Here is a 25,848-nt window from a genome sequence, read left to right as displayed (position 1 = left end):
AATAAAATCACAAACCTGTACATTTTTAAAGAATATTCTGTCATTTAATCAGCCTAATGTCATTCCAAGCCTGTAATATTTTATTTTTCTTCGTTTATTTACATAGCACTGCTAAATGCAAACCGAGGTTGCCCAAAGTGCTATACATGAAAATAAAAAGATAAAGAGATAAAACATACATTAACAAATCTCACACCACATTGAGATTACCTCTTATAAGCGGTCAATAAAAATTTGTCTGTGAAAAACAAATAATCTACAACATTGGATCCCATTGACTTCTATTGTATCTTTTCGATTCTGCAGGAAATGGAGAACAGGTTTGGAGTTGAGTAAATTTTACCACATTTCTGGGGGGGGGGGGGGATGAGACTATCCATTTAAATTTTTGTCTCAGAAAATCTATACGAAAGAACTGGGATATGCACAGTTATAGACTACTTGTTTGTTATTTGGTCATTTGTTAAACTCCGTCACTATATGCTTTCATTGCGCCTTCAAAATTAGGCTGGAAAAACATGAGGGGGGAGTACATTATTACAGTATTTAAAATTATTACAATTAAACTTTGTTGGAAGATTTACCAAGCAAGGTTATAAGTAAATGATTATGTAAAAAAAACATTGCAGCCTGCCAATCTCATGAAAAAAGGCGTTCACACAAATCACACTTTCGACCCTTATAATAAACAATGTTATTGTTCCTTGGTGTGGATGCAGAGTGACTCCAACAATATAGTTAATCGGTTTCGCTATCGTTACAGCTGCGGTGTAGACTTCCCTTTTCTAACAGAATTAGAGTGAGAGTCCTTGGAATGAACAAGCCTTTAAAGATCATGAAAGTAAATATATATATGCTTTTAATGGATAGATTTGCCGAATGCCAATGTCTTTAACAGTCTTTCCGTTTTCTGTTAGATTCATTAAACAGAACGTTAGTGTTGTTGGATGTTGCGGTGACCTTGGGGTCACTGGCCTGGCGTGATCACGGATGTAAATTTCAGGAGTGAAGTGTAATGGTTTGGCTGAATGAACGGATCATAGAACGGATAAACCAATCCATATTTCATAACCAAAACCCAGCTGTGGGTGTCCAGTCTTTCGCTCTGGATCATATTCAAAAAAAAAAAAAAACTATTTAAATTTATCAACAGTTTACTGAAGCAATTCATTACATGTCTTGACCATGTAGAAGGTCATTAAATTTTATAAATTAAATAATTGAAAATGCAACAAATGTTTTTAATTTAAAATTTAAATACAATTTAATTGTAAACTAATTCAATATTAAAGTATAAATGTAATTTAATCTTAATTAATTTTAACAATTGTGAAACTCACCTTATGTAAATGTGAACGGAAGCCGAGGGTGATGCTTAATAGGCAACAAAAATTATGAGATTCTTCATTCTATTTTAGAAAAAAGATTTTTTTCTTTTAATTTAATTCCTTTTAAGTGTAAAAATTGACCTATAAATTGTTACCTTAAGATGTCAAGGAACTCCTCTAGTTTTGTACCTTCCTACAGTTTTTAAAAGCACTAAACCTTTGTTGAATTGATGGTCATATTGTAGGTGGGGCCAAAGGTTTCCATGCGGCCTGTTTTCCATCATCTTCCTTATTAATTTTGTGGTGAAGGGGATAATTTCACAATAGGTTTTTTAAATTAAATAAATGCAGAATGAAAGTACAGAAGTTAATAAACTGCAACAAGACTTTATTTCAAAGAAACCAAGATGCTACAGCTGACATGGTGAAGCTAGTCCACAGCCGTTACCTCATTTTCCTAAAGAAAGAACAAAGTGTTTATTTGCATGTACAAGATATGACATAATTTATCTCTTCTCACGTTAAAGGAATAGTTCACCCAAAATGACATTAGTCAATCAGTCACCCAAATATGGATTTCTTTCTGTGGAGCACAATAGATGTTTTGTAGAATGTGCACACGGTTTCCATATGAATGCATGTACGCAAAGACAACTATGATTGACAAAAGAGGTCCAGAGACTCGGGTCATTCCTAAACCTTGAAGCATTTTCACATCGAATATTACACCATCTTTGCTAATTGTTCGTCAGCAATGACAGGGAAAAATAAAAGTCAAGTGGTTTTGGAATTAAAAGCTACACAAGTCACGGTTCAGTACCTCGATTTTGGGGTCAAGGTTCGATACGAGTGCGGTACATTTACAGATGCAAAAAGTTAAATTACACTTTTTCAAGAAATCACAGAAAGATGTGCGAGGAGGAGAAAAAATTAGTAGACAGCGAGTAAATACTGCGCACCCCTTTCTGGATTGGTGTGGATCACCTGTGACTGACTGTTTTTGTCACCTGACTGTATGCACCAAACAGGGACTGGTGAAGATGAATACATGTACCGTTGCACCCCAGCATTTTATCATTTCCTACCTCTGACGATTCTGTCTCTTTTCCATTAGGTTTTTCTGAAGACGGCTTGGGTCTTCTCTCTATATCCTTCATGCCCGTTTCCTGCACATCCACAGCCTGTGCCGCTTGCCTAAACACACAAACATACTTTAATCCTCATTACCAATATGGTTTCAACCTTCTTGAGCAAATGAAAGCAAGCGGATTACAGCGTACCTCCGATTTGTGGCTTTTTTCTTCTGAATGATGCCGACGGTCACCCCAAGGACGACCACAGCGACACACAGTCCAACCACTCCGTACAGAACCGGCCCCTGTGAGAGCCCACCTGAAACATCCTGGCAGAGCTCTCCACCATAACCCGCCTCACAGACGCACACAGTCGCTCCGTTCTCGGTCACACATTTACCGTTGCCGTTACACAGCGTAAGGTCACACACCTCAGACTCCACATTCTCTGGTACGACGTTCTCACTCAAACCTGGACGGAACGATTTAGGATTGATGCCAACGTTTTTGTGCGCATCTTGGAGACCTGAGAAAATCAAAACAAGGGTTATTATAGTTAACGAACAAAAAAACTAAAAAAGTGTTACTTAAAATAAAAACCTAACTGAAATACATTAAGTTAAACTACATTAAAATGAGATGCTGAAAGTTTATTCTTAATGCAAAAAATTTAAACTAAAATAACTTAAAATAACTAAAAAGATCACAAAATAACTAAAAACACACAAAATGAAACGCATAAAATAACTATTGCAAATGACAACTTTAGCTAAAATTAAACTGAAAACAGAAAAATTATTAAAAAAATAAGTGTGCATACTGTTAGTAGTCAACTTTTTATCCCTACAATACAAAAAAAAAAAGGTAAGCCAAAGGGCTGGGTTTGGTGATTCCTCACAGTTCTCATCAGAGTGATCTGGGCAGTCTGCGACACCGTTGCAGAACTTGTCCAGAGGTAAGCAGAGGTCTTCGCTCAGGCAAGGTTTGGTGGCTTCAGGGCAGCGGGGGTCAGAGCTGCAGTCTTTGCCGTTGACCAGACGGTGATCATGGGCACAATGGCACGTCATTCCTCCGGGGAACGCAAGACAGAGGTGACTGCAGCCTCCATTACCATTAGAGCAGAGATTAGTGCCTGAAATATAAAACAGAATTAATGCTCCATAATTTCCATGTTTTTGTTATGCCTTTAATGGACAGGACAGAGGAGAGACGGATACGAGGGGAGAATGAGATCAGGAAAGGACAGTCTGGACTCAAACCTGTGTCTCCACCAGCGCGACAAGACTCTCTGCTACCACTGCGTCACGGCTCTTACAATGCTCAACTGCCCACAATTATCATAAGTGAAGTTTAGCAGGTTTGAAATGATTTCCTGCTCACCTTTTTGTCTCGACTTTGCGAATGCTTTCAGACTGACGATCTCTGTGTCCACTTCAAACCACAGCTTCCCCATATGCTCATCATCACTGAACCAACACTTAGTGGAGTCTAAACAATAATGGAGACATTATCAGGTAAGTATTTATATCTGGCTTTTCCCACAGGAAGAGCACAAAACTTCTCCATACAAATGAGGTACCTTTTTCAGTAATCCAAACAAGCACTTTGTTAATCAAAGCAAATGCAATCAAGCTGCCTTGAGTCTTTATTTCCTTGTATCCAGAACCATCTATGCCAACTGAACCAATTACTGCAAGACCTAGAGAAAAGTCCAGTATATTATATCAGCTCAAGATTTGTTTTTAAACAACTTTACTGTAATAGTTTTTATTCAGCAACAGTGGGTAAAAAGTTAAAGACGTTGCATTTATTTGAGCTAAAAATCATTTGTAATGCAAGTTCCTTTGAACACAAGTATCCTAAAAATGTATCATGGTTTCCACAATAATATTATACATCAATACGCTTTACAACATTGATAAATAATGTCTCTTGAGCAGCAAATTCGAATGATTTCTGAAGGATCATGTGACACTGAGTAATGATGCTGAAAAAACAGCTTTACCATCACAGGAATAAATAACATTCTAATATATGATCAAATAGAAAAGTTTTTAAATTCACAATATTAATGTTCTTACTGTATTTTTGATCCAAAAAAAAAAAAAAAAAGGCATACCAGTGTCAGCCCAGAACAGTTTATTCCCTTCATCCGTTAAGAGCAGTGAAGTTGGCCGGACTGAACTATTCCACACCACTGTCCTGTTCTGTCCATTCATATAGGCACACTCCACCCTGGTCACCTGACCTCCCTGGACTTTGTTTGAAAAGCAGAGGCGCCCACTGGGTGGGTCCAAAGCAATGGATTCAATGGCTCCGACACCGTCCTGTATCAACACACTGGTGTGTGTGCCGTCCGGTGAGGTGACCTGCAGGCCAGGCAGCTTCTCGCTGCTCCAATACACATTCAGGGTGATCCAGTCCACGGCAAACACACGCAGTGAGTCTTTATGTAGCTGGAGAAGTTTCCCACGAGGCACCAGCGTGTTGTCCTTCATCTTGAAGAGTCTCACGACGGGCTGACCACCATCAGACACGTACAGGGTCAGGTCACGCAGCACTAAATCTAACATGGTTGGCTTGTTGATGTTGGGAAGGTCTAATCTGCGATGTTCAGGCCAGTTTTGTAGGTTCACGCCACTGTGTCTGTTCTGTAAATAGATCTGAGAGAAAGACACTGCGTTAATCAGTTTAATACACTGCATAGAAGACTATGTATGAAGTGCTCCATTGTAATGATTCTTTACATTTTATTTTTAATATTTCATGTAAATTTATATTTGTTAGAAATAAGAAAATATTTTTAAATATAGCTTTTTTTATTCCTTTACATTTTTCTTGCTTACAAAATCTGGAATTTATAAACTATAAAAATGTAACTCAAATCTATAAACACGGTTTTTGCTGGAAGACAGTAGCACAGCCTATAATGCAAAACCTTACTGATTGGTTTGTGGTTTATCACATGCTTACTGATGCTTTAAAGATAATATATATACAAAAAAAATATATAAAAAACACCTTTTCACTTCTATTACACCTCACCCATGTTAGCCGGCTAGATAACATTCTCTTGGTGACAAATGATCTCTTCCATATTGTGACATGCATCCCAGTGCAATGGATTATCGAAAAAGAAAAATGTAGGGCAGAGACTTGGTTCCATCCATTGGTTAAGATGTTATGTTCCATATTAATTTAGAAAATAGATAGGATAAATTTTAATTTCATGCCAACTTTAAGCTTGCAAGCCATAAAAATGATTTAACAGCAATGTCCTGAAAGGACGTTACATTCTAGAATTGCACAAATAAAATAAAAATTACCGGTTTCCATTGTCATTTGTTGTTTTTTTGACCATCATATTTAGTCAAAATCACGGTAAGATGACCTACTCAATGCATGAACATTTATGACTTAACATCTAATTTTAACCATCAGGTATTAACGGCAACACCTGTGTGACTGCAGCAGGAGAAAGAAACAGCAGGAAAGAGGAGTCTTTGGGTTTGGAGCAGGTGAGTCTATCTTCATCCAGCATCAACTGAGATGGACACTTGCAAACTGCCTTCAGCCCTGGTGCTAACACACACAGGTGAGAGCAGTGCTGGGAAGCACAGGGGTTAGAGACGCCCACTTGGAAAAGAGCATGAATGACCTGCAGAGGCACACAAGCACCAGTTACCTGATTTAAACTTCATTACATCCTACACATGCATGTTTTGAAGCAAGCAAGCATACACTTTACTGATCACAGTGCTCAGAAATACTTGCCTTCAAACCGAATGGCTGTCCAGGACGTTTGAGCAGGACTTGGTGCTGTTTGCCCGTGGTTTTCTGAGCTCTCTGAATGGTTCCTCTTTTGGTATCAGACCAGTAGACCTTATCATTGAATACAGACACCGAGAATGGACTGGGAGTCTCCATCAGCTGCAAGATCTGCAAAATAATGGAAGATGGACGGGGGAAATTATGTTTTTAAAAGATGCTGGAATCCAATTTATCATATCTTCAACTCCTAATGCCTAATTTTTCTTTCATTGAGGACCCATATCTATCCAGTGGTGGATAGTGCGTACACTTCAAGTATCCGTTTATCAGACCATTTTTATTTGGGGAAATTTTCACTTTATTTCACTACATTTCAAAGCATATAACACTTTACTACATTTCATAAAAACCTATCATTACTCGTTTTGAACTGAATAAAATCGCCACTCCCTGAGACCAATGAAACTGTTAAATTGGTTCACAATCACATTGACCGATTCACTCGCAAATACGACTGATCCAATTACAGCTGTTTTTGAATAAACTATCAAGATTCAATGATCCAGTCAGAAGGAGCCAAGAAAAGGAATAGTCAGATGCAGCTGATGGCGTTTAGTCACTAATGTCAAATTTTAGTATTGATTATTGTAAACTAAAATCATATTTAGGTTATGACGTGAAATGCATGAATGTGGACATGTCTGCATTTATCTCAGCATCTGTAGCGGTTTCAAATAACTAGAATGTTTTCATAACATTCCTCAATGTTACAATGTTAACGCATTTGCCCCATGTGACACGTGTACATTGTGTAAATATGTGGCGACAACTATATACAAATTATTTCCCCCTCAATTTTAAAATACTAATGTACATGGTATATTTAACTTAATTGCACACTTAAATTATCAGCAACTTTTCAATTTCACTTCAGTAAAAGTAGTTGAAGTATGCATACCTGAGTAAAAGTATAGTTGCCCTAATGAAATATTACTTAGTCTGTTAGATACAGTGGTGAAGTACACAACTAACACATGGATTGATGGACAGGAAAGTTGATCCAGAAACAAGGTATGCAACTGTAAACACATTCAAATACTAGCAAAGCATGTTAGAAGCTATTGTAGTATTTTGCCCTAATATACATTTTGTGAAATGCTACAGTTCGCAAACAGCATGGTGGACATCCACTACCTTAATATCTCCTCCATCAATATTGGCTGATCCTATACACTTGAGTTTCTCATCTGTCCAGTAGATTCTGTGATGAATGGAGTCCACAGTCAGACTGACCGGCCACCGGAGAGAGTGACTGACCAGCACACGTCTGTCTGAGCCGTCCATTCCTGCTCTTTCTATCTGAGCCTCGTCCCCCGTTTCGGACCAGAACATTATTCTGAAAGGATGACAAATATCAGGGTCAGCTTACATAAGACATTCAAAATAAGTGGTTCTCAAATATGAATAAATGTGATTTCTAAAAAAAAAAAAAAAAAAAAAAAAAAAAAATTTATATATATATATATATATATATATATATATATATATATATATCTCTTGAAGTGCAGTGCATGTTAACGTATATAAAAAGGTGATTCTCAAACATTGTAGTGCCCACTAGCAGCTCTGCAAATTGTAAAATAAATTATATAATATATTGTGTGATATATATATATAATCTTTAAGAATTGTTTCAGAAAGAACAAACAACTAACCAGCAGAATGTCTTGTTTGATGTTCATTTTCTGATTTATTAAAATGTGTTTGGTGAAAAAAGAAAAAAATTGCTAAACAATAATGTGACATAAAAATGGTTCTTCTAACCCTTTCTGTGGCAGAAGAGCGATGGAGCGAAGCTGCCCAAGATCTTCACCCAGGATCATCACATGATCTGTGGTTTTGGCGGCATCGTTTTCCAGTCCCACTGCATTGATCTGGCCGTTGACACTGTCGGCCCAGTAGAGGTTCCTCGCCACCCAGTCCACTGCCAGACTGTCTGCATTTATACCTGACATATAATTGGGAATGTAAGCGTGTATCTTTATGTGATGTCAAACGCGTGAATACTTTACACATTTATGGCTATTGTGTGTTTCTGCAACATGACCTGTCGATTCAGGTCAGGCATTACCATAACTGTCTGAATATAATGCCTCGGTCATTTCAGTTCAAATTATGTACTAATTAAGTTCTAAATGATTTTTTTTTGTGCAAATAACCTTGACTAACACTATAAGTGGATTTTAAAGGACAAAATGGTACGAATGGAGATGGCTCCTTTATTGCATCTCGCATTTAACAGTGTTATTTTAGTATTATGTACTTATAGTATTTATTTCTATTTAGCTTTATTTTATTTCAGTTTAGTATTTCAACGTCAACATATTGGTCTAATTTTTTACCGTGTGTGTTTTTCCATCTAATACTTATATTTTATTTCAGCTTTATTTCAGTTACCAAATAATAACAACTGACCTTTAATGATGGTTCCTTTGCTCTTCTGATCCAGTGACAGCCATTTTATATTGTCAGTGTTGAGGTTGATCCAATACACTTTCTGCTGCTGCCAATCATAGTCGAGCGACAGGACAAAACGCTTCTCTGACGAGAGGAGAACGTCCAGACTGGAGCTCCTCAGACCCAGCAGAAAGACCTCGGACTGCACAGACGCCAGCAGGTACGGCTCACCTGAGACGAGGGCAAACTTTAACTTGTGTAAGGAAAGGTGAATAAACGTACTTTGGGGTGCTTGAGTGCATCAAAGTTCATCTGATTAATACATGTGGGAAAGGCATCTAACACGGACTATGTTCGGAATAGCATTCTACTATATGGGTACAACGGGGCTTAAAGGCACATCTTAAGGAAAATGTGTTTTCGTTACTTCCATAGTAGTTTCAGAATTTTTTTGGGGGTCATTTTGTTTTAAAACTGAAGCAACACATTTTGTGGGTTATGGGAAAAAAAAGTTTGTTTTAAAAGGTTATGTTTTACACAGTGTTTTTTCTAAACAATCACGTCAGCAAAGTTTGAATCGTTTTCGGTTTAATTTTATTATGTTCAATAAATATACTGTCATTCAAATTTTGATTTTAAAAATACAGGATGAAATGTCTTTAAAAGTAAGCTTTGAAGATCAAATAATAAATGTAATACATTTTTTAACCTCTTTGAAATGCTAAAGAGCTCTATTTTTTCAGATAACTGGATGGTACTATTCAATTAAATATGCATGCAAATGGGTAATGTAAAAATGTTGTACTGTTGCATAATGCTTATGGCCTTACACATTAAAAAAAACTAAATAGTGTATGCTGCTCAGTATGAATGCCATTCCAAACATTGCCTATGCTGGTTTACAACCCAAGAATTTTTTTTTTTTCTAATAAAATTTCTCTCCCTCTCATACATACACATACATATATATGTATATATATATACACACACACACCTGTGATTTTGCAGCTGCGACCGTCAGGTTCCAGAACATAACCTTGACTGCAGAAGCACACAAATGAGCCCTGAGTGTTGTTACAATAGTGTGAACAGAAGTCTGGACGGTCCACACACTCATCCACATCAACACACACCAGACCACCATCTACAGGCTTGTAGCCGATCCTGCACCAACAGCGCTATAGGAAGAAAATAAAAACAGTGCAAGGAAGCAAAAAGCAGTTGGAACAAATAAATGCAGCCTTGGTGAGCACAAGAGACTACAAAAACAGGTAGTCCGACACCAAAATTGAACTGTAGTGCATGCCAATATTATTAGTCAAACTTTATGAGGCTGGTAGATTTTAATATTAAAGTGTCATTTTATAACATTAGAACAGAAAGAGGAAGTCATACCGTCCCTGTAGGTGTGCTGTGACAGTCCTGAGCACACTTTGACTGTTCAGACTCAGAGCATTTATCTTTCTGGCAGCTCCCGCCCTCATCAGAACCATCCAGACAGTTAGTAACTCTGTTACAGAGCTGAGACGGGTCCACACACTCCGAACTACCACACTGGAACAGATGAGGAGGACAGGACACACTCGGACCTGTTAAAACACAGACAAGAAGCTCAATGCAGATCAAGTCAAGTACTGATTTGACGACAAACTAGTTTTTTTATCAATAGATAGAATCCCATTGAAATGGTTTTAATGTTACGTAAAATTTGGAAATTGTCCCGTGGTGTGACTGTCCCAAAACTGTGAAATACAGGAAAGTATCAAAATGAAAACAATGTGGACAGAAATGCTATTTACACACACACATTATATATATATATATATATATATATATATATATATATATATATACACACACACAGGTCCTTCTCAAAAAATTAGCAGGAACTCTGGCATAAAGTAAAGACTCTGGCATAAAGTTAATGTAATGATAAAAATTAAACTTTCATATATTTCAGATTCATTGCACACCAACTGAAATATTTCAGGTCTTTTATTGTTTTAATACTGATGATTTTGGCATACAGCTCATGAAAAAACCCAAAATTCCTATCTCAAAAAATTAGCATATTTCATCTGACCAATAAAAGAAGTGTTTTTAATACAAAAAAAGTCAACCTTCAAATAATTATGTTCAGTTATGCACTCAATACTTGGTCGGGAATCCTTTTGCAGAAATGACTGCTTCAATGCGGCGTGGCATGGAGGCAATCAGCCTGTGGCACTGCTGAGGTGTTATGGAGGCCCAGGATGCTTCGATAGCGGCCTTAAGCTCATCCAGAGTGTTGGGTCTTGCGTCTCAACTTTCTCTTCACAATATCCCACAGATTCTCTATGGGGTTCAGGTCAGGAGAGTTGGCAGGCCAATTGAGCACAGTAATACCATGGTCAGTAAACCATTTACCAGTGGTTTTGGCACTGTGAGTAGGTGCCAGGTCATGCTGAAAAATGAAATCTTCATCTCCATAAAGCTTTTCAGCAGATGGAAGCATGAAGTGCTCCAAAATCTCCTGATAGCTAGCTGCATTGACCCTGCCCTTGATAAAACACAGTGGACCAACACCAGCAGCTGACATGGCACCCCAGACCATCACTGACTGTGGGTACTTGACACTGGACTTCAGGCATTTGGGCATTTCCTTCTCCCCAGTCTTCCTCCAGACTCTGGCACCTTGATTTCCGAATGACATGCAAAATTTGCTTTCACCTGAAAAAAGTACTTTGGACCACTGAGCAACAGTCCAGTGCTGGTTCTCTGTAGCCCAGGTCAGGCGCTTCTGCCGCTGTTTCTGGTTCAAAAGTGGCTTGACCTGGGGAATGCGGCACCTGTAGCCCATTTCCTGCACACGCCTGTGCACGGTGGCTCTGGATGTTTCTACTCCAGACTCAGTCCACTGCTTCTGCAGGTCCCCCAAGGTCTGGAATCGGTCCTTCTCCACAAACAAAGAGTTTTTAAAAGCCTCAGGAATCTTTTGCAGGTGTTTAGAGTTAATTAGTTGATTCAGGTGATTAGGTTAATAGCTCGTTTAGAGACCCTTTTCATGATATGCTAATTTTTTGAGATAGGAATTTTGGGTTTTCATGAGCTGTATGCCAAAACCATCAGTATTAAAACAATAAAAGACCAGAAATATTTCAGTTGGTGTGCAATGAATCTAAAATATATGAAAGTTTAATTTTTATCATTACATTATGGAAAATAATGAACTTTATCACAATATGCTAACTTTTTTAGAAGGACCATATATATATATTATATATATATATATATATATATATATATATAACATACACATTATTCAATCAAGGTTTTCAAAAATGATTGAATTTTATTACACTATCATTCAAAAGTTTGGGTTGTCAAATGTTTTTATATATATAAAAAAAACTGTTACAAAAGATTTCTATTTCAAATGAATGTTCTTTTGAACTATTCAAATAATCCTGAAAAAATTTTACTGCCGTTTCCACAAAAATATTAAGCATAAGCAAAAGCAAAAGCTTTTCAGCATATTAGAATGATTTCTGAAGGATCATGTGACTGAAGACTGGAGTAATGATGCTAAAAACAGGAGTAAATTAAATTTTTAAATGTATATAAAAAAGGAAAAATATTGTGAAATATAAAATAACTTTGTTTTTACTGTATTTTTGATCAAATAAAATGCAGCCAGATACTTCCCAAAAACATTATAAAAATCTTGGCAATCACAAACTTTTGAACGGTAGAGTACATTTCCTTAATTTTAGTCCATACAATCGCATAACTTATGCCTAAGTAGTGACTCACAAAATCCATTTCTAAATGACCCTTGCAACCCATTTTGCTTCTGTAATATGGCAGATTTCAGTGTCAATAATTATATCAATTGGGGTTTGTTAAAAGTAACTCTATAACAGGTGGTTTGAGAACTGTTGTTCAAAATTAGAACAGGAACGTGTATTGAATCAAATAGGGTCAATTGTGATTTCATGTTGACTAAATTCTAATGTTTAAAGAATTTGGGAATTCTCTTGCATTGGGGTCAAAGCTGGGTTCAGCCTGTTCCAGTTACTGAAGATAAAACTGTAGAAACTCACAACCAGATTCATCGCTTCCATCCCTACAGTCTTCAGAGCGGTCACAGCGCCAGGCTTGTGGAATACACTGCGTGTTAGAGGAGCACGGCCACTGGAACTCACCGCACTGCACTGGAGACTCCTTACAGTTCTGTCCCACATGGGAAAGTCAGTCAAATGGGTTTAGAACAACTAAATGAATCATGTTCCTTTAATAATGATGTGTTTTTGGTCATTGAATGCACACCTTCTCATCAGTGCCATCCTTGCAGTCCATCTCTCCGTCACACATCCACTCGTCCAGCAGACACTCCTGGCTCTTGGGACAGCGGCGTTTCGTGCTGCACGGTGGAGGTTTAGAGCAGTCCTCCTCGTCAGAATGATCTCTGCAGTCCGGGTGTCCATCGCAGCGCATACTGACCGACAAGCACTGACCGCTGTTGCACTGCCACTCCGCACTGCTGCAACTCTCCTCACCTACAGGACAGGGGATGTAGAACGTGCGTTTAATCTTGGTTAAATTCAATGAGAAAAAAAAAGTCAATGCTTTTTTCAGACTGGCTGTCTGTCTGTCATGGTGTGTTATTGTCACGATCTGGTCCATGAAGGATGACGATGAGGAAGGTATATTTTCAAATAGTAGAGTAAGCTTTACTGAGTAGTCAAGCGAAGTAATCGTGTGTACTTGAACACAAACACCAGACAAAGAGTGGAGAGAACTGAGGGTCTTAAATACACAGGCAAAAGAACTCAACACGGAACAGGTGTGCTATTAGAAACACAATGAGTAACCATGACAACTAATAAATGGCATGAACATGGGAATAAAGACAAGCAAACTACATGTCCATAATGAAATTATGAAAATCAATGGGATTTTTACTTCCGTACCCATGCTTTATTGTAAAGCTGATCTCAGACTTGCTGAAACCATGGATAATGGAGCAGTTATTTTAGTATCTTATTTTCGTATTAATTTACTATTATAGTATTTATTAATATTTAGAATTTGTTTTAATTTACATTTTGTTTTAATTAACTTTAGTAATTCTACGTGTTTGTCAATTTTATTATATTTTTTAAAATGCATTTTATTTTCAATTTTACTTTATTATATTTTCAGTTTGTTTAGTTTAAACATTTTATTTCAGTTAGTTGCTAAGGCACATTTTGAGTTTAGAAATGTTAATCTAAAATGTATATTTGATTTCATTTATCTTTATTGTATTTATTAATATTTTGAATTAGCTTTAAGTTTTATATTTTCAGTTTTAACTTTTCAAGTTTTAGTAATTAGCTTTTGTCATCGTTTTATTTTCATTTTTTATTATTATATATTCAGCTTTAGTTTAAACATTCTCTTTCAGTTAGTTGCTAAGGCAACATTACTAATTTCTATTTAGCTTTATTTCAATGAGCGAAAATTGTTAATTGTTTTAGTTAACACTGCAATGGAAGAAAAAAGTAATCTTATGTTTCCATTCACACAGCTAACCAAAGTTGCTTCCATGAAAGAGTGAATTTAAACTCCTACCACAGCTGGCCTCGTCGCTGCCGTCCGCACAGTCTGCGTCTCCGTCACACATGAAGGATTCTGGGATGCATCGGGTTTTGTCACATTGATGAGCGCAGCCCTCCTTAAAGCAGTCGACTTCATCCGAGCGATCCTGACACTGAGCCACACCGTCACACTTCTGCCGTTGCTCAATGCACTTCTTACCATGTGCACATTGAAACTGACCTGAGGACAGATAGACGGAATATTAACAAGTTAACGCTGAAGCAGGAATTGATGACTCTAGCTTTTACATGTAAAAGTGCATAAATGTGAGTATTGCTATGCGGTTTCCTCACCAGATTCACACTGCACAGGGCACTCGTCTTCATCAGACCCGTCCTTACAGTCAAACTCGCCGTCACACACATGATTAAACAGCACACAGTCCGTCCCGTCTCTACATGACTTCGAGCCGATAGCACAGCGCAGAGGTCCTTTAGTTGCAGGAGCGTTTTCTGAGACTTCATCCTCCGCTGTCTTTACTTCCGTCTCCTCGATGTTGTCTTCGTCATATTCATTAGGGTGGACATCTAAGACAAGAGGAAACAATTCTGACTTTCTTGCATTTGGGAAAAATCCCAAGTTATAAAATCTGAATCACAAGTAATACAATCAGAATTGTGAGAGACTCGCAACTGAGAGAAAAAAGTCAGAATTATTAAACTTTTTTTAAAGGTGCTCTAAGCGATGTCACGCTTTTAAGCCAAAACATTTGTCACATACAGCAAAACATCTCACTATCCGCTAGCTGCCTTTCCCCGGAACACACCGTCAAAAAAATGCGAACTCAGCGCAGGGGAACATGTTCAGAAGCCTATGCAGACAAACTGGGTTAACCCACACCATGAAACAAACGGTTCCAGCCAATAACCGACAAGAAGGATTTGGGGGGTTAGTGTGTGGATGAGGAGGAGGGAGGGTCTAGCTAGCCTCTTTTGTTTGACAATAGAGAGCCTAAGTCCCTCCCCTTCCGGTGGACCACCATGGGACCTTATTTTGTAAAAATATTGTATGGTAGTCAATGGCGAGAGACAACAAATATTTGGATACCGTTTGAATTGTGCCCGGAATTACACACATGATGTTTGTCAATTTAAAAGATACATTTTAAAGTCAAGAAAGTCGCAGTTTGATGTGAAAATACGTAATTACAAAGACTACAAACCCAAAAGGCGCATGTGTGACGTCGTACCTTTTCTCTCAATGAATGAAGCTAACTTTACTGAAGCTAACGTCTGTCATTTTTTTCTATAGTCTAACATTATAATCGTAACGCTATGCCGTTATGCCTGTGTGTTTTGTACCAGATTGCACACACACACGAGCTTGGTGACGTACATAGTGCGAGACGAGAGATGTAGTTCATGGAGCGATTTTCACATAAAACTAAATGTTACTCTTCTGTTTTATGACAAACTGTGACTTTCATAATTATCTTTTAAATTGACAAACATCATGTGTAATTCAGGGCACAATTCAGACGGAATAAAAAGATAAGTTGTCTCTCGCCATTGACTACCATACATATTTTGCCCGAAATAAGGTCCCATGAGCCGAAAGCGGAGGGGAGGGACTTGGGCTCTCTATTCTTCAAACGTCAACAAGTGACGTCACCCAACATTTGTTCGATATGTTTTGTGGTCTAATCTGACTCGGCATATGATCCGCTCTATGGTATCGTGTTTCTGGACCAGAGCTCACTGTGTGCTCTGAAGACCAGAGTTGACAGAACATTTATACCAAGCGTTGTGAGCCCACTGAACCTTAACTAAATCAGGTTGGATTCCTATCAGGTAAAATTATAAACAAATACACTTAACATGCACTCTAGTATGATAGTTAACAACAAAAGTGTACTTCAAAGCATGAAAAAGATTGAAACAATAAGTACAACTTTTAATGTGACATTACAAAGTGCACTTTTTGTTGTGTCACGAAAGTGTTCTCAAAGTACTTAAGTGGTCTTTTCATTAATATATTATCTGCAAGTCGTTTTTTTTATTTCAGAAATATACTTGTATTGAGTCTGCACTTGTAGTGTTTAAGCACAGTTTTTCCCCACAGGTGTTACAGTACATTAAAATAACCAGTTATATCAATTGAGATAAATTGCCACTCTCCGAATTAAGTATGCAATGTAATGACAAAATTTGACAAACTTATGCTACTTTTCAAAATGTTTGTTGCATACGGTTTCACCATGATTTTATAATAGTATGCCATAATCAGTAGGTTCCATTCAGATGGTCCAAGCAGATGATTTTACACTTCCTCTAGCATAGCTAGAATCCAGTAATACAGAAGTCTAAACAAAACTCCTACCACAGCTGGCCTCGTCGCTGCCGTCCGCACAGTCTGCGTCTCCGTCACACATGAAGGATTCTGGGATGCATCGGGTTTTGTCACATTGATGAGCGCAGCCCTCCTTAAAGCAGTCGACTTCATCCGAGCGATCCTGACACTGAGCCACACCGTCACACTTCTGCCGTTGCTCAATGCACTTCTTACCATGTGCACATTGAAACTGACCTGAGGACAGATGCAATTACAGCATTCTTAGAAGCCTGCATAAATAGCGTAATAAATTAATCAGGTGGCCAGTGTTGGATGTAATGCATTACCAAGTAATTAATTGCTGTAATTTAATTACTTTTCCCTTGAAAAAGTAAAGGGATCTCTTAGTTTTCTGTAATTTAATTAGTTACATCTGATGTAATTGCATTGAATACTTAGACTATAGAACAATTATATCTGTATGAATCTATAAAGTGGTTATCAGACATTAAAGTAACACCAGGTAACTTTTCAACCTTCATAATATATTTCCAAGTCTCTTGTGATGGTACATCGACTTACAATATGTTGAATGACACGTCTGCCATAGCCTGACGGGGTCTGTAGCGTTTTTAATCGTACTTTTAAACTTCGGGTAATAACCGGCGAACAAAGAGAACTACAAAACTCAACTGCTTTACGGCATATAAGTCACTTCCACCACCACCCCCACTTCCTTAAAATCGCAGGGCTGTCAAGTGTCACGCATTGAGCGTGACAGTCACTCATTTCGGTCTTTTGTCACGCTCTCCCGCCACACATTGTATTTCTCACGCTGAAAAACTATTTGTAATATATTTAATATGCCGCAGCGCCCAAAACTCTGGCCGCGCCGCTCTCACTGTGGAACAGGCATGCATTCAAGCGCGTCTACTCTGGTGTTGTTCGTCTGGTGTTGTTAGCCAATCAGAAAATAACACTATTGTATCTGGGTAACATTTAACGCAACAACCAATGACACCCCGTAGTTTGGGGTGTTTTTTTGTCTGCCTGACTATGTTACGGAAGCTATCTTATCCTCCGTTTATCTTCATGAATCAGGTAATGATTATTTGTCTTGCCTCAAGCTATAATGCAAATCGATTTGTAAAATTAGCAGATTTATTTATGGTAGCTTGATATTATAATATTGACGATATATGGTTATTATCTACCACTCAAACATTGCATTGAAGTATCATATAGAATCAGTAAAACGGTAACCAATAGACTAGGCTATAATGACACTGGCTTGTAAACGTGATCATCGCGATCATTTGTCGTTAGAAAAAAAATAAAACCCATGAAATTATATTCATATGACATGCTGAAATATATGCCACTGTACCTGGGATGAAGACATTTCACACGCGACGCAAGCAGAAGACCCGCATGTGACCTCCTCCTACAGTGTTCAGGGCTATCATGGTTGTCAACAAATGCACGATGACAGAGTTTACGACAGTAGTAGAGGACAATACCGTTTCCCAACTGTAGGGGGACCCCGAGAGCAAAAGTTACCTGGTGTTACTTTAACAAAATAATTTGAGCACCAAGGCCAGAAATTATAATAAATTCTGCATTTCAGTTTTGTTTTATTTAATTTTTAATGAGATACTATTATAGTTATGTGTTCGGTTTTCATTTTTACTTAAAGCTTTAGTAATTTTGTGGTGCAGTTCTCATTTTTATTAGTTTTTGGTATTTTTTCTTTATTTCTAGCTTCCATTCTAGTACATCAAGTTAAACTGAAAATGAGAAATGTTGCCTTGGCAACTAGTTGACACGTTTAAAATGTTGCCTTGGCAACTAGTTGACACGTTTAAAATGTATGTTAAATAACACCAGCTCCGTATTGAATGAATATCCTCTTTTTTTTTTTAAACACATAAGCGATTAGAGATGCACCCATACTAAATTTCTCCTCTGATACCGATACAGCAGATTATACATAATGATATCTGCTGATACGGAGAGTTTGATTTTCTGAAAGAAAAAAAACCTCTCCAAACTAATGCTGTAACCCCTGTCAGTTGGTACATTATAATACTAGAGGTTAAAATGTACAAGAGCCCAAACTATTATATTCAAATGCTATTTATTTTCAGATGATAATAATGAAATGTTTGACTAGCTACAACTCGGACGCGCAGTTTTCATCAATGCTTGTCTTCATGACAAATTTCTTCACACACAGTATGACTTGCAGTCTGACAAGTTTTCCCAGCCGCTTTTGATTGACAGGATATAATCGGCCCTGATCATCAGCTGTTTTTAAACAATCGGCCAACAGAGAAAATAATTGATTTTATTAGCCGATACCGATTACTGGCCAATACATCGGTGCATGCATCCCTAATATTGATGTACGTTATACTTTATTAACCCTGTTTTCTGGAAATCTATTTGGGAGTCAAGTATTAATAATAATGTTTGTTATAAATGTATAAAAACATACCTATGCTGCAGACAGATGCACATTCATCTTCATCGGAGCCATCAGCACAGTCATTCTCACCATCACACACATGGCTGTAGAGAACACACTCGGATCCGTCCTTACAGGGTTTGAAGCCCAATCTACAGCGCAGGGGAACATGTTCAGAAGCCTGTGCAGCCGAAACACATTCAGCTAGAGCAAAGACAGCACATCATTAGACCCTCATTACTGGAATGCACTCATTTTACATTCTTTTTTATTTAAATCAACACAAAAGCATTACAACAAATACTACCAAGGTGTAAAAGCACGATTTATAGGCCTACATCATGGTAGTGTTTTGTTGGGAAGAAATGTGTTTAACATTCTGGTGCTCTTCGAGTGGTGGTCAAAAATGAAATGGAGTAGTTATATCCATTTATTCACTTTTTGAGCATAGATCTGAAAATGACATTTCCAACTCAACTGTTGTAAATATTGGATGCTTTGGAGCTCAGGCTTTAGTTTGGTCTCTTTTTAAAGGCGACACTTGGCAGATTATTGCTGAAGTGAAAAGTTTTTTTTAAAAGCAAACTTAAAAAGGTACTGAATTTTACATTTGTTATGAAAAACAAAAAATACTATTTTCAAATTTTATAATGAAAATCATTTTAAAAAAAACATTTTATTCTAAAACTGCAAGGGAAATAAAAGCCATAAATCTAAACAATTTGTGTTCCAAATTTGAGCTTAATCTAAAAAAAAAAAAAAAAGGATATGAGTTTTCTGTTTACATAGCAAGTGCCAAAACCTTTACCAAGCTCCGTACCATTCCGAATGTCCGATGAAAAAGAAACTGGTCAAAATTAACCAAGGAGCACCAGCTCATGAAAGTAATGCCACAATGCAAAAGAAAAAATTAAAGGAAAAAAGAGAAAAGAAATGTGACCTGGATGTATTCTTGAAAGGCTTTCTGAGATTCACACTGGCAGCTTCAAATTTCAGCTAAATCATTTAAATTTGGAAATGAAGGCAAAGACTCTACGTAAGTCCCAAAGATACCATCATTCTGAAATAAGTTAAACTAAGTAGGCTACCTATTTAACTGAAACGACTTAAGTGAACGAATAAAGTGTTTTTTTCCTCTGACAGGATAAATAGTCTGGTAACGTTATTCGTTTGTAATTTAGTATGCAGTGATTTCATCGACACCTATTTGCTGCACCAGTTTCTCAATACCTGAACGAGATAAATCAGCGGAGGAAAATATTACAGTAAAATTAAATGTGAGACTTTCATCTGACCTCTCAAAAGCAGAAATATCCCTGAAGCGACATTCAGCAGCACAAATAAACACATGACTGCTTGTCAAACCGGCTCAGCTCGCGATCTGGCGCTTTATCGCGCGCACAGCTGGGATCGATGCGGATTTAATTGATCATAATCAGATGATTAACACATGAGTGATGATGTCAGATTTAATAGGCTACTGAAAATACATTTAATGAACTGTGTGATTGAATTTATTTATAATGATTTCTTATTAGAGTTTAGAATACTAAAACGTAATTTTATTATTATTACGTCATATTATTATTAATTATTATTATATAATAGTAATTATAAAAGTAAAATTAACTTGGAGATTTTGGCACCACAGTGATTTTGGAGTTGGCATTCCGAGACACTAGAGAGCGATAAAGCGCTGCGCTCTCTTTTATAATCACGATCAAAAATGTCAACAGAAAGAAGAAACTCGCAACAATGTAGTAGCATAACATTACTTTGAACTTTGAGCACATCATAAACAGTTTATTTTTACATGTTTTTGTAAAAGAATGTTAATGACGGACCGGAATATGGATAATTTTAGCACATTTATGGCTGTGGTGTCAGGTGTAACTTTGGTGTACCTCTTTCATTCAGTCTTTTACACTTCTCACATCTCCTTTAAAACTCACACAGTCTTTGACTCCCAGAGACATTTGCCAGGTTCTGTTTACCTTATGACCAGATACCTTCATGAATCTCTCCGCAAAAAACGAGGACAAATGTGGAAAAACAAAGACACAAATGACGAGCTTGTTTTCACTTTGATCAACTGCAGGTAAGTTGACTTAAAGACACTTTAATTGAATGTATTGATTTAAGATTATAATTACTAAATAATAAAGTACCATTTTATTTAAGTTATTAAACTATTATTTATATTTTTTATATATATATTCAGACTAAATTATTGTATTTTAATAAACATCGGTCAAGCATTTTATATGTCACAATGTTAAAAAGCTTAATGAAACTCATTATATTTTCCAGTTCTTAATGAGTAAACAAACCTGTAATTGTTTGGTCATCTGTAGGTATGATGCTGTGTCTTTGAGGAGGTTCTGCAGTGTTTCGGGTTACGGTTGGGACTATCCTGACAGTGTCTTCAGAGATGTTCCCTTGTGCTATCCCGAGTTTCTCTTCACCAGACTGCTCACCATGATTGTGTGCTCAGAGAGATTCAGTCTAAGCCCTTTGGGTAAGATCTTATTTTTCAGCATATGGGTTGAGCACAACCCGTGCAAAAAATAATAATTCTATCATAATTTAGATTCAAACAGGAATCATCTAAGATTGCATATATTTGTCCCAAAATCTTCTTGTCCAGTCTGATTTTATTTTGTTAATATAGGATTTTTTATTTGACTTCTTTAAGATTTACAATACAAATTATAATTATAATTCAATTAGAAATATAATTTGTTTTTGTTTTTTACGACAAATCATTCAGTGTGTAATTAAGTCAGAGATAATGTACAGTCAGCAAAATAAACAGCCGTTTGGAATAATTGACCTCAGAAAGTCTTATTTTGACCAATCCGAATCAGAGACTAGCTCTGTAGTAATATATATCTGATAATAAATGTCAATAATCCAGATCAAATATTACAAATACATTTTTTAATGCTCAAGGCTCTTAATCAAAGGGATGTGAATAATCATGAATATCAGTGTGTTCATATGCATGACAATTAAATGGGTTTTTGTAATTTTTATAAGTTTTTGTTTTAATATAGCCTAGTCTTTATCCATTTTTATTTCAATTTGAGTTTTTTTTAACTAAATGAGAAATGTAAAAAAAAAATTCTTCTTCTTTTTTTTTAACGTTTCTTTTATTTCAAGTAATGAACATGTTTTCATTTGAGTTAACTCTGATAAGAATGACTACTGTTTCCTGCAGGTCTGTTGAGTGTCCGTGAGGTCTTGAGTCTGACTGAGCCCGTGGATGAGTTGAAGAGAGGGACGTTTTCTCTGCAGGCCAGAGTGCTGGAGTACAGGACCGTTAGTGCGGGAGTGGAGGTGGATCTCACTTTAACCGCATCCAGACATCAGCAGACCGTATGGACCACCACATTGACTCTACTTTCTCCAAACAATAAATTCAGGCCCGAGGCTCAGCCTGACTTAGAGATCACCCATGGTAAGGGACCCAATGACACACAACGAACTCATATCAGTGGCTGTGATCGCGTTGTACTCTAAATGAGGGTGTTCGTCCTAATGCAGGACCCTTTCATCAGACACTTTCAGCTGGTGATTTATTAGTTTTTTCCCCAGATCCTGTCTCTGAGAGATGTATCAGTCTGGCTGTTCCTTGGTCCAGCGGTCTGAGATGTGCCTGGGTGTTTGGTGACCTCTGCCCTCTGTGTGTGTTTTCTTGGCTGGGGTTTACCTGTCCCTCCGCACACATGCTGTGGATGTTCTCCAGATGCATGGCAGAGATGGAGAAGCACAATGGTAAGTAATGTTTGGAGGGCTATTCACAACAGCAGTGGAATGGCATAAATGTCTTTGTAGGTCCACAAGAATGCACTGCTTAAATTTATAATGACTTTCACTGCAACATTTTGCATTGTGTAAATAATCTAAATATATATATCAGACTTTTTATCTTTTATGTATTACTTTATTACATTCATTTTATATACAATTAAAAAAAATGTTTTATTGTTTAACTCAGCTCCTAGAGGGCCACAGACAATATTATATAATTTATTAAGTATATATTATAATTAAATACTTGAATATTATATTTATTATTACATTAAATTATTTATAATATAATATATTATTAATATATTAATATATACATAATATATAAACAATATATATAATGCTATTATATAATTATTAATTTATATTTTTAAATTTTATATTATTTATTTTATAGAACATCTAAAAAATATATTAAAAAATTAACAATATATATTAAAATATATATTTTTATTTATAATATATAAATAAATGTTATATATATATATATATAATACATATTATTACTCTATTAAATTATATATTATATAGTATTCATATATTTATAAATGTATATTTATAACCTTTTGCCTTTTTGCCCTACATTTAAAATGTATGATTTTTTTTTTTATCTACTTTTATATTATATATAACATATTTTCCCAATGTTGTTTCATCCTCGTTTTCTACACCTGTAGGAGTTGAAGTGGTGAGAGCTCCTCTGACTGTGTCAGTCCGTTACAAACAGCCTGTGTCTTTTCCGAGGAAATTCACCATCAGAGTCAGTGAAAACACTACTGAAACCTCGAACACTGCATCATTTTCAATGGAGGACCACAGAACCAGGACACTGTACCTCTCAGGACAGATTAAACAAAAGTCAAAGGAGAAGGCAGAGTGATGGTTCTGTAACTCTTACAGAGTCAGAAGGGTGTCTTTGAATTTACTAAACATTCAAAGACACCATTAAATGGACGTTACGACGTATATTTGTCCATGGGGAATTGATTGGATGGTTGGATTGTTGTGGTTTGCTATTGGTGGATCGCGCCAGTAAACACATCATCAGAGAAGAGAAGGGATGACTTTGCAAGAGGGAGGGGAAATTATTTTAATTAAAGATTACGAGGGCACATTAATAAAAAATAAATAATTAAGTGCTCAGATAAATCATTTATATGGAAGAGGATTAATAATAATAAAATAAAACCATATCGAGATTAAAGTCATTATAATGCAAAATCAAACTCCGAGAAAAAAAACTCGAAATACAATATTGAGAATAGACTCATTAAATTTGAGAATAAAGTCGTTGTGTTTCGAGAAAAAAATCATTAAATTTAGAGAAAAAAAACTCGAAATACTATCTTGAGAATAAACTCATTACATTTCGAGAATAAAGTCGTTGTGTTTCGAGAAAAAAACTTGTTAAATTTCGAGAAAAAAGTCTCACACCTTGAGGATCAACAAGTTTAATAATGCGTCTTGTGGTATCCTGGGAAACCACGAAACCCTGATGAATCGCGCGTAGGTGAAGCCAGTGATAACCTTGCATTTGTCCACTGGTTGTCATTTCATGTTGGACAAAAGCGAGTACATCGCGCAAATTGAACTGATTTTTTCTTCTAAAAAGAGCTAGCCACTTCCAAATTGTCTTTAAAGTTCGTATGCTAATTATTAATTTAATGAGAAATTTAATGAGTTTATTCTTACGATTATTTCGACTTTTTTCTCGATATTTAACGAGTTTTTTTTTCGAAACGTAAACGACTTTATTCTCAAAATGTAACGAGTTTATTCTCAAGATTTAATTTCAACTTTTTTCTCGGAATTTAACGAGTTTTTTCTAGAAACACAACGACTTTATTATCGATATGTAATGAGTTTATTCAAGATTGTATTTCGAGTTTTTTTCTCGAAATTTAACGAGTTTCATTTCGCATTATAATGACTTTAATCTCGAGATGGTTTTATTTTTTTATTATTGCTTGGTCCTAATCCTCTTCCGTACATTTATAATAAACAAAGCAATATTCCAAAAAAAAAAAAATTTTATTATTTTGATTTCATGGTGACTTTAACGGCAGGGGACCGTGTCGAACTGGTGGAATGCTGATTATTTCTAAAGATTGGATAAATGTTGGGAAAAAATAGCGTCTCCTTGTCAGAAATATGAGATATATTAGATCTGACCCCGATCCCGATGTTCTGACTCCGTCTGAACAGTACAAATCCGTGTTATTATACCACAGCAAGAACAATAAAAAATTAAAGCTGCAAGCAGCATTTAGCGGTGTTCAAGCAGTTAAGGCCTTTCAGGCCGTTAAGCACAAAAGCATCAAAAGACATTAAGTTTTATGTAGCAAGCATGATATACCATGATATACTACATTTCAGTGTGATTTTTCATGATTTACCATGTTCCAGTATGATTTACCATGAATCTAACATGATTTTCCATAGTTTACCTTGATATACCATGTTATATGATGATTTACCATGATATAGCACATTCCAGAATAATTTACCAGGATTCTAGCATGATTTACCTTTTTTACTATGATTTACCATGTTTCTGGCGTTATTTACCATGATTTACCACGTTGATAGCAATTATATGAAGCATAAGAACAATTGAAGTGATAAACTCTGACAAAATATGAATGTGTTATAATAGTAATTGTTATTTAAGTGATTTTATAGTGTCTATATACAAAAAAAGACTATTAATAAGAAGAGTGGCCAGCAGAGGGCAGTAGAAGACCACTTATTGGCTCACTTTCATTTTCAACTACTTTGTTTCTCCAGTATTCTCCACTGAAGAAAACCATTTTTTTCATGTTATCTCCATAATGCATGCTTACACACACACACACACACACACACACACACACACACACACACACACACACACACACACACACACACACACACACACACACACACACACACACACACACTTTTGGGATATGTTATTGTGAAAATCTGTTTTAATGGTATATGAGCATTTCACATATTTCTTTGCAATGTAATAATATAAAACTAATTAAAGAAAATGCTTTAAGCA

The 25,848-nt window shown here is 36.3% G+C and overlaps 2 protein-coding genes across 2 annotated transcripts; one reads left to right on the top strand and one right to left on the bottom strand.

The window, feature by feature from the left end:
- Positions 1-1,695: 1,695 nt before the first annotated feature.
- On the bottom strand, positions 1,696-20,388 carry lrp13 (low-density lipoprotein receptor related-protein 13). The gene is made up of 21 exons (XM_077241689.1): positions 20,285-20,388; positions 19,020-19,193; positions 16,571-16,777; positions 14,545-14,778; positions 14,225-14,431; positions 12,938-13,167; positions 12,712-12,841; positions 10,025-10,218; positions 9,624-9,807; positions 8,648-8,860; positions 7,997-8,180; positions 7,367-7,568; positions 6,176-6,340; positions 5,859-6,059; positions 4,521-5,064; positions 3,981-4,100; positions 3,782-3,889; positions 3,300-3,533; positions 2,609-2,927; positions 2,414-2,522; positions 1,696-1,785 (listed from the first exon to the last, which is right to left on the bottom strand). Exons 1-21 carry the CDS (start codon positions 20,337-20,339, stop codon positions 1,759-1,761), a joined length of 4,041 nt encoding a protein of 1,346 aa, XP_077097804.1. The 5' UTR covers positions 20,340-20,388; the 3' UTR covers positions 1,696-1,758.
- A 305-nt stretch (positions 20,389-20,693) lies between these two features.
- On the top strand, positions 20,694-25,848 carry LOC143749198 (uncharacterized). Its single transcript, XM_077241710.1, has 5 exons — positions 20,694-21,087; positions 21,344-21,507; positions 22,210-22,449; positions 22,587-22,766; positions 23,480-25,848. The coding sequence occupies exons 1-5, from the start codon at positions 20,819-20,821 to the stop codon at positions 23,680-23,682; spliced, it is 1,056 nt and encodes a 351-aa protein (XP_077097825.1). The 5' UTR covers positions 20,694-20,818; the 3' UTR covers positions 23,683-25,848.

This window comes from Siphateles boraxobius, unplaced genomic scaffold, assembly GCF_051911475.1.
Source record: "Siphateles boraxobius isolate OS27281-9 unplaced genomic scaffold, OSU_SipBor_1 24, whole genome shotgun sequence".
Taxonomy (NCBI): Eukaryota; Metazoa; Chordata; class Actinopteri; order Cypriniformes; family Leuciscidae; genus Siphateles; species Siphateles boraxobius.
This window is presented reverse-complemented; position numbering and strand designations above follow the sequence as displayed.

Excerpts from the sequence above, each read along its gene's own strand:
- lrp13 (XM_077241689.1), bottom strand. The coding sequence starts at position 20,339 with ATGTGTTTATTTGTGCTGCTGAATGTCGCTTCAGGGATATTTCTGCTT. Across the intron at positions 10,219-12,711 it reads TGGAAGCGATGAATCTGGTT|GTCCGAGTGTGTCCTGTCCT; the intron begins GTGAGTTTCTAC and ends GTGTTTTAACAG. Across the intron at positions 8,861-9,623 it reads TCGCAGCTGCAAAATCACAG|GTGAGCCGTACCTGCTGGCG; the intron begins GTGTGTGTGTGT and ends CCCTCGTCTCAG.
- LOC143749198 (XM_077241710.1), top strand. The coding sequence starts at position 20,819 with ATGTTAATGACGGACCGGAATATGGATAATTTTAGCACATTTATGGCT. Across the intron at positions 21,088-21,343 it reads TTCACTTTGATCAACTGCAG|GTATGATGCTGTGTCTTTGA; the intron begins GTAAGTTGACTT and ends GGTCATCTGTAG. Across the intron at positions 21,508-22,209 it reads ATTCAGTCTAAGCCCTTTGG|GTCTGTTGAGTGTCCGTGAG; the intron begins GTAAGATCTTAT and ends TGTTTCCTGCAG.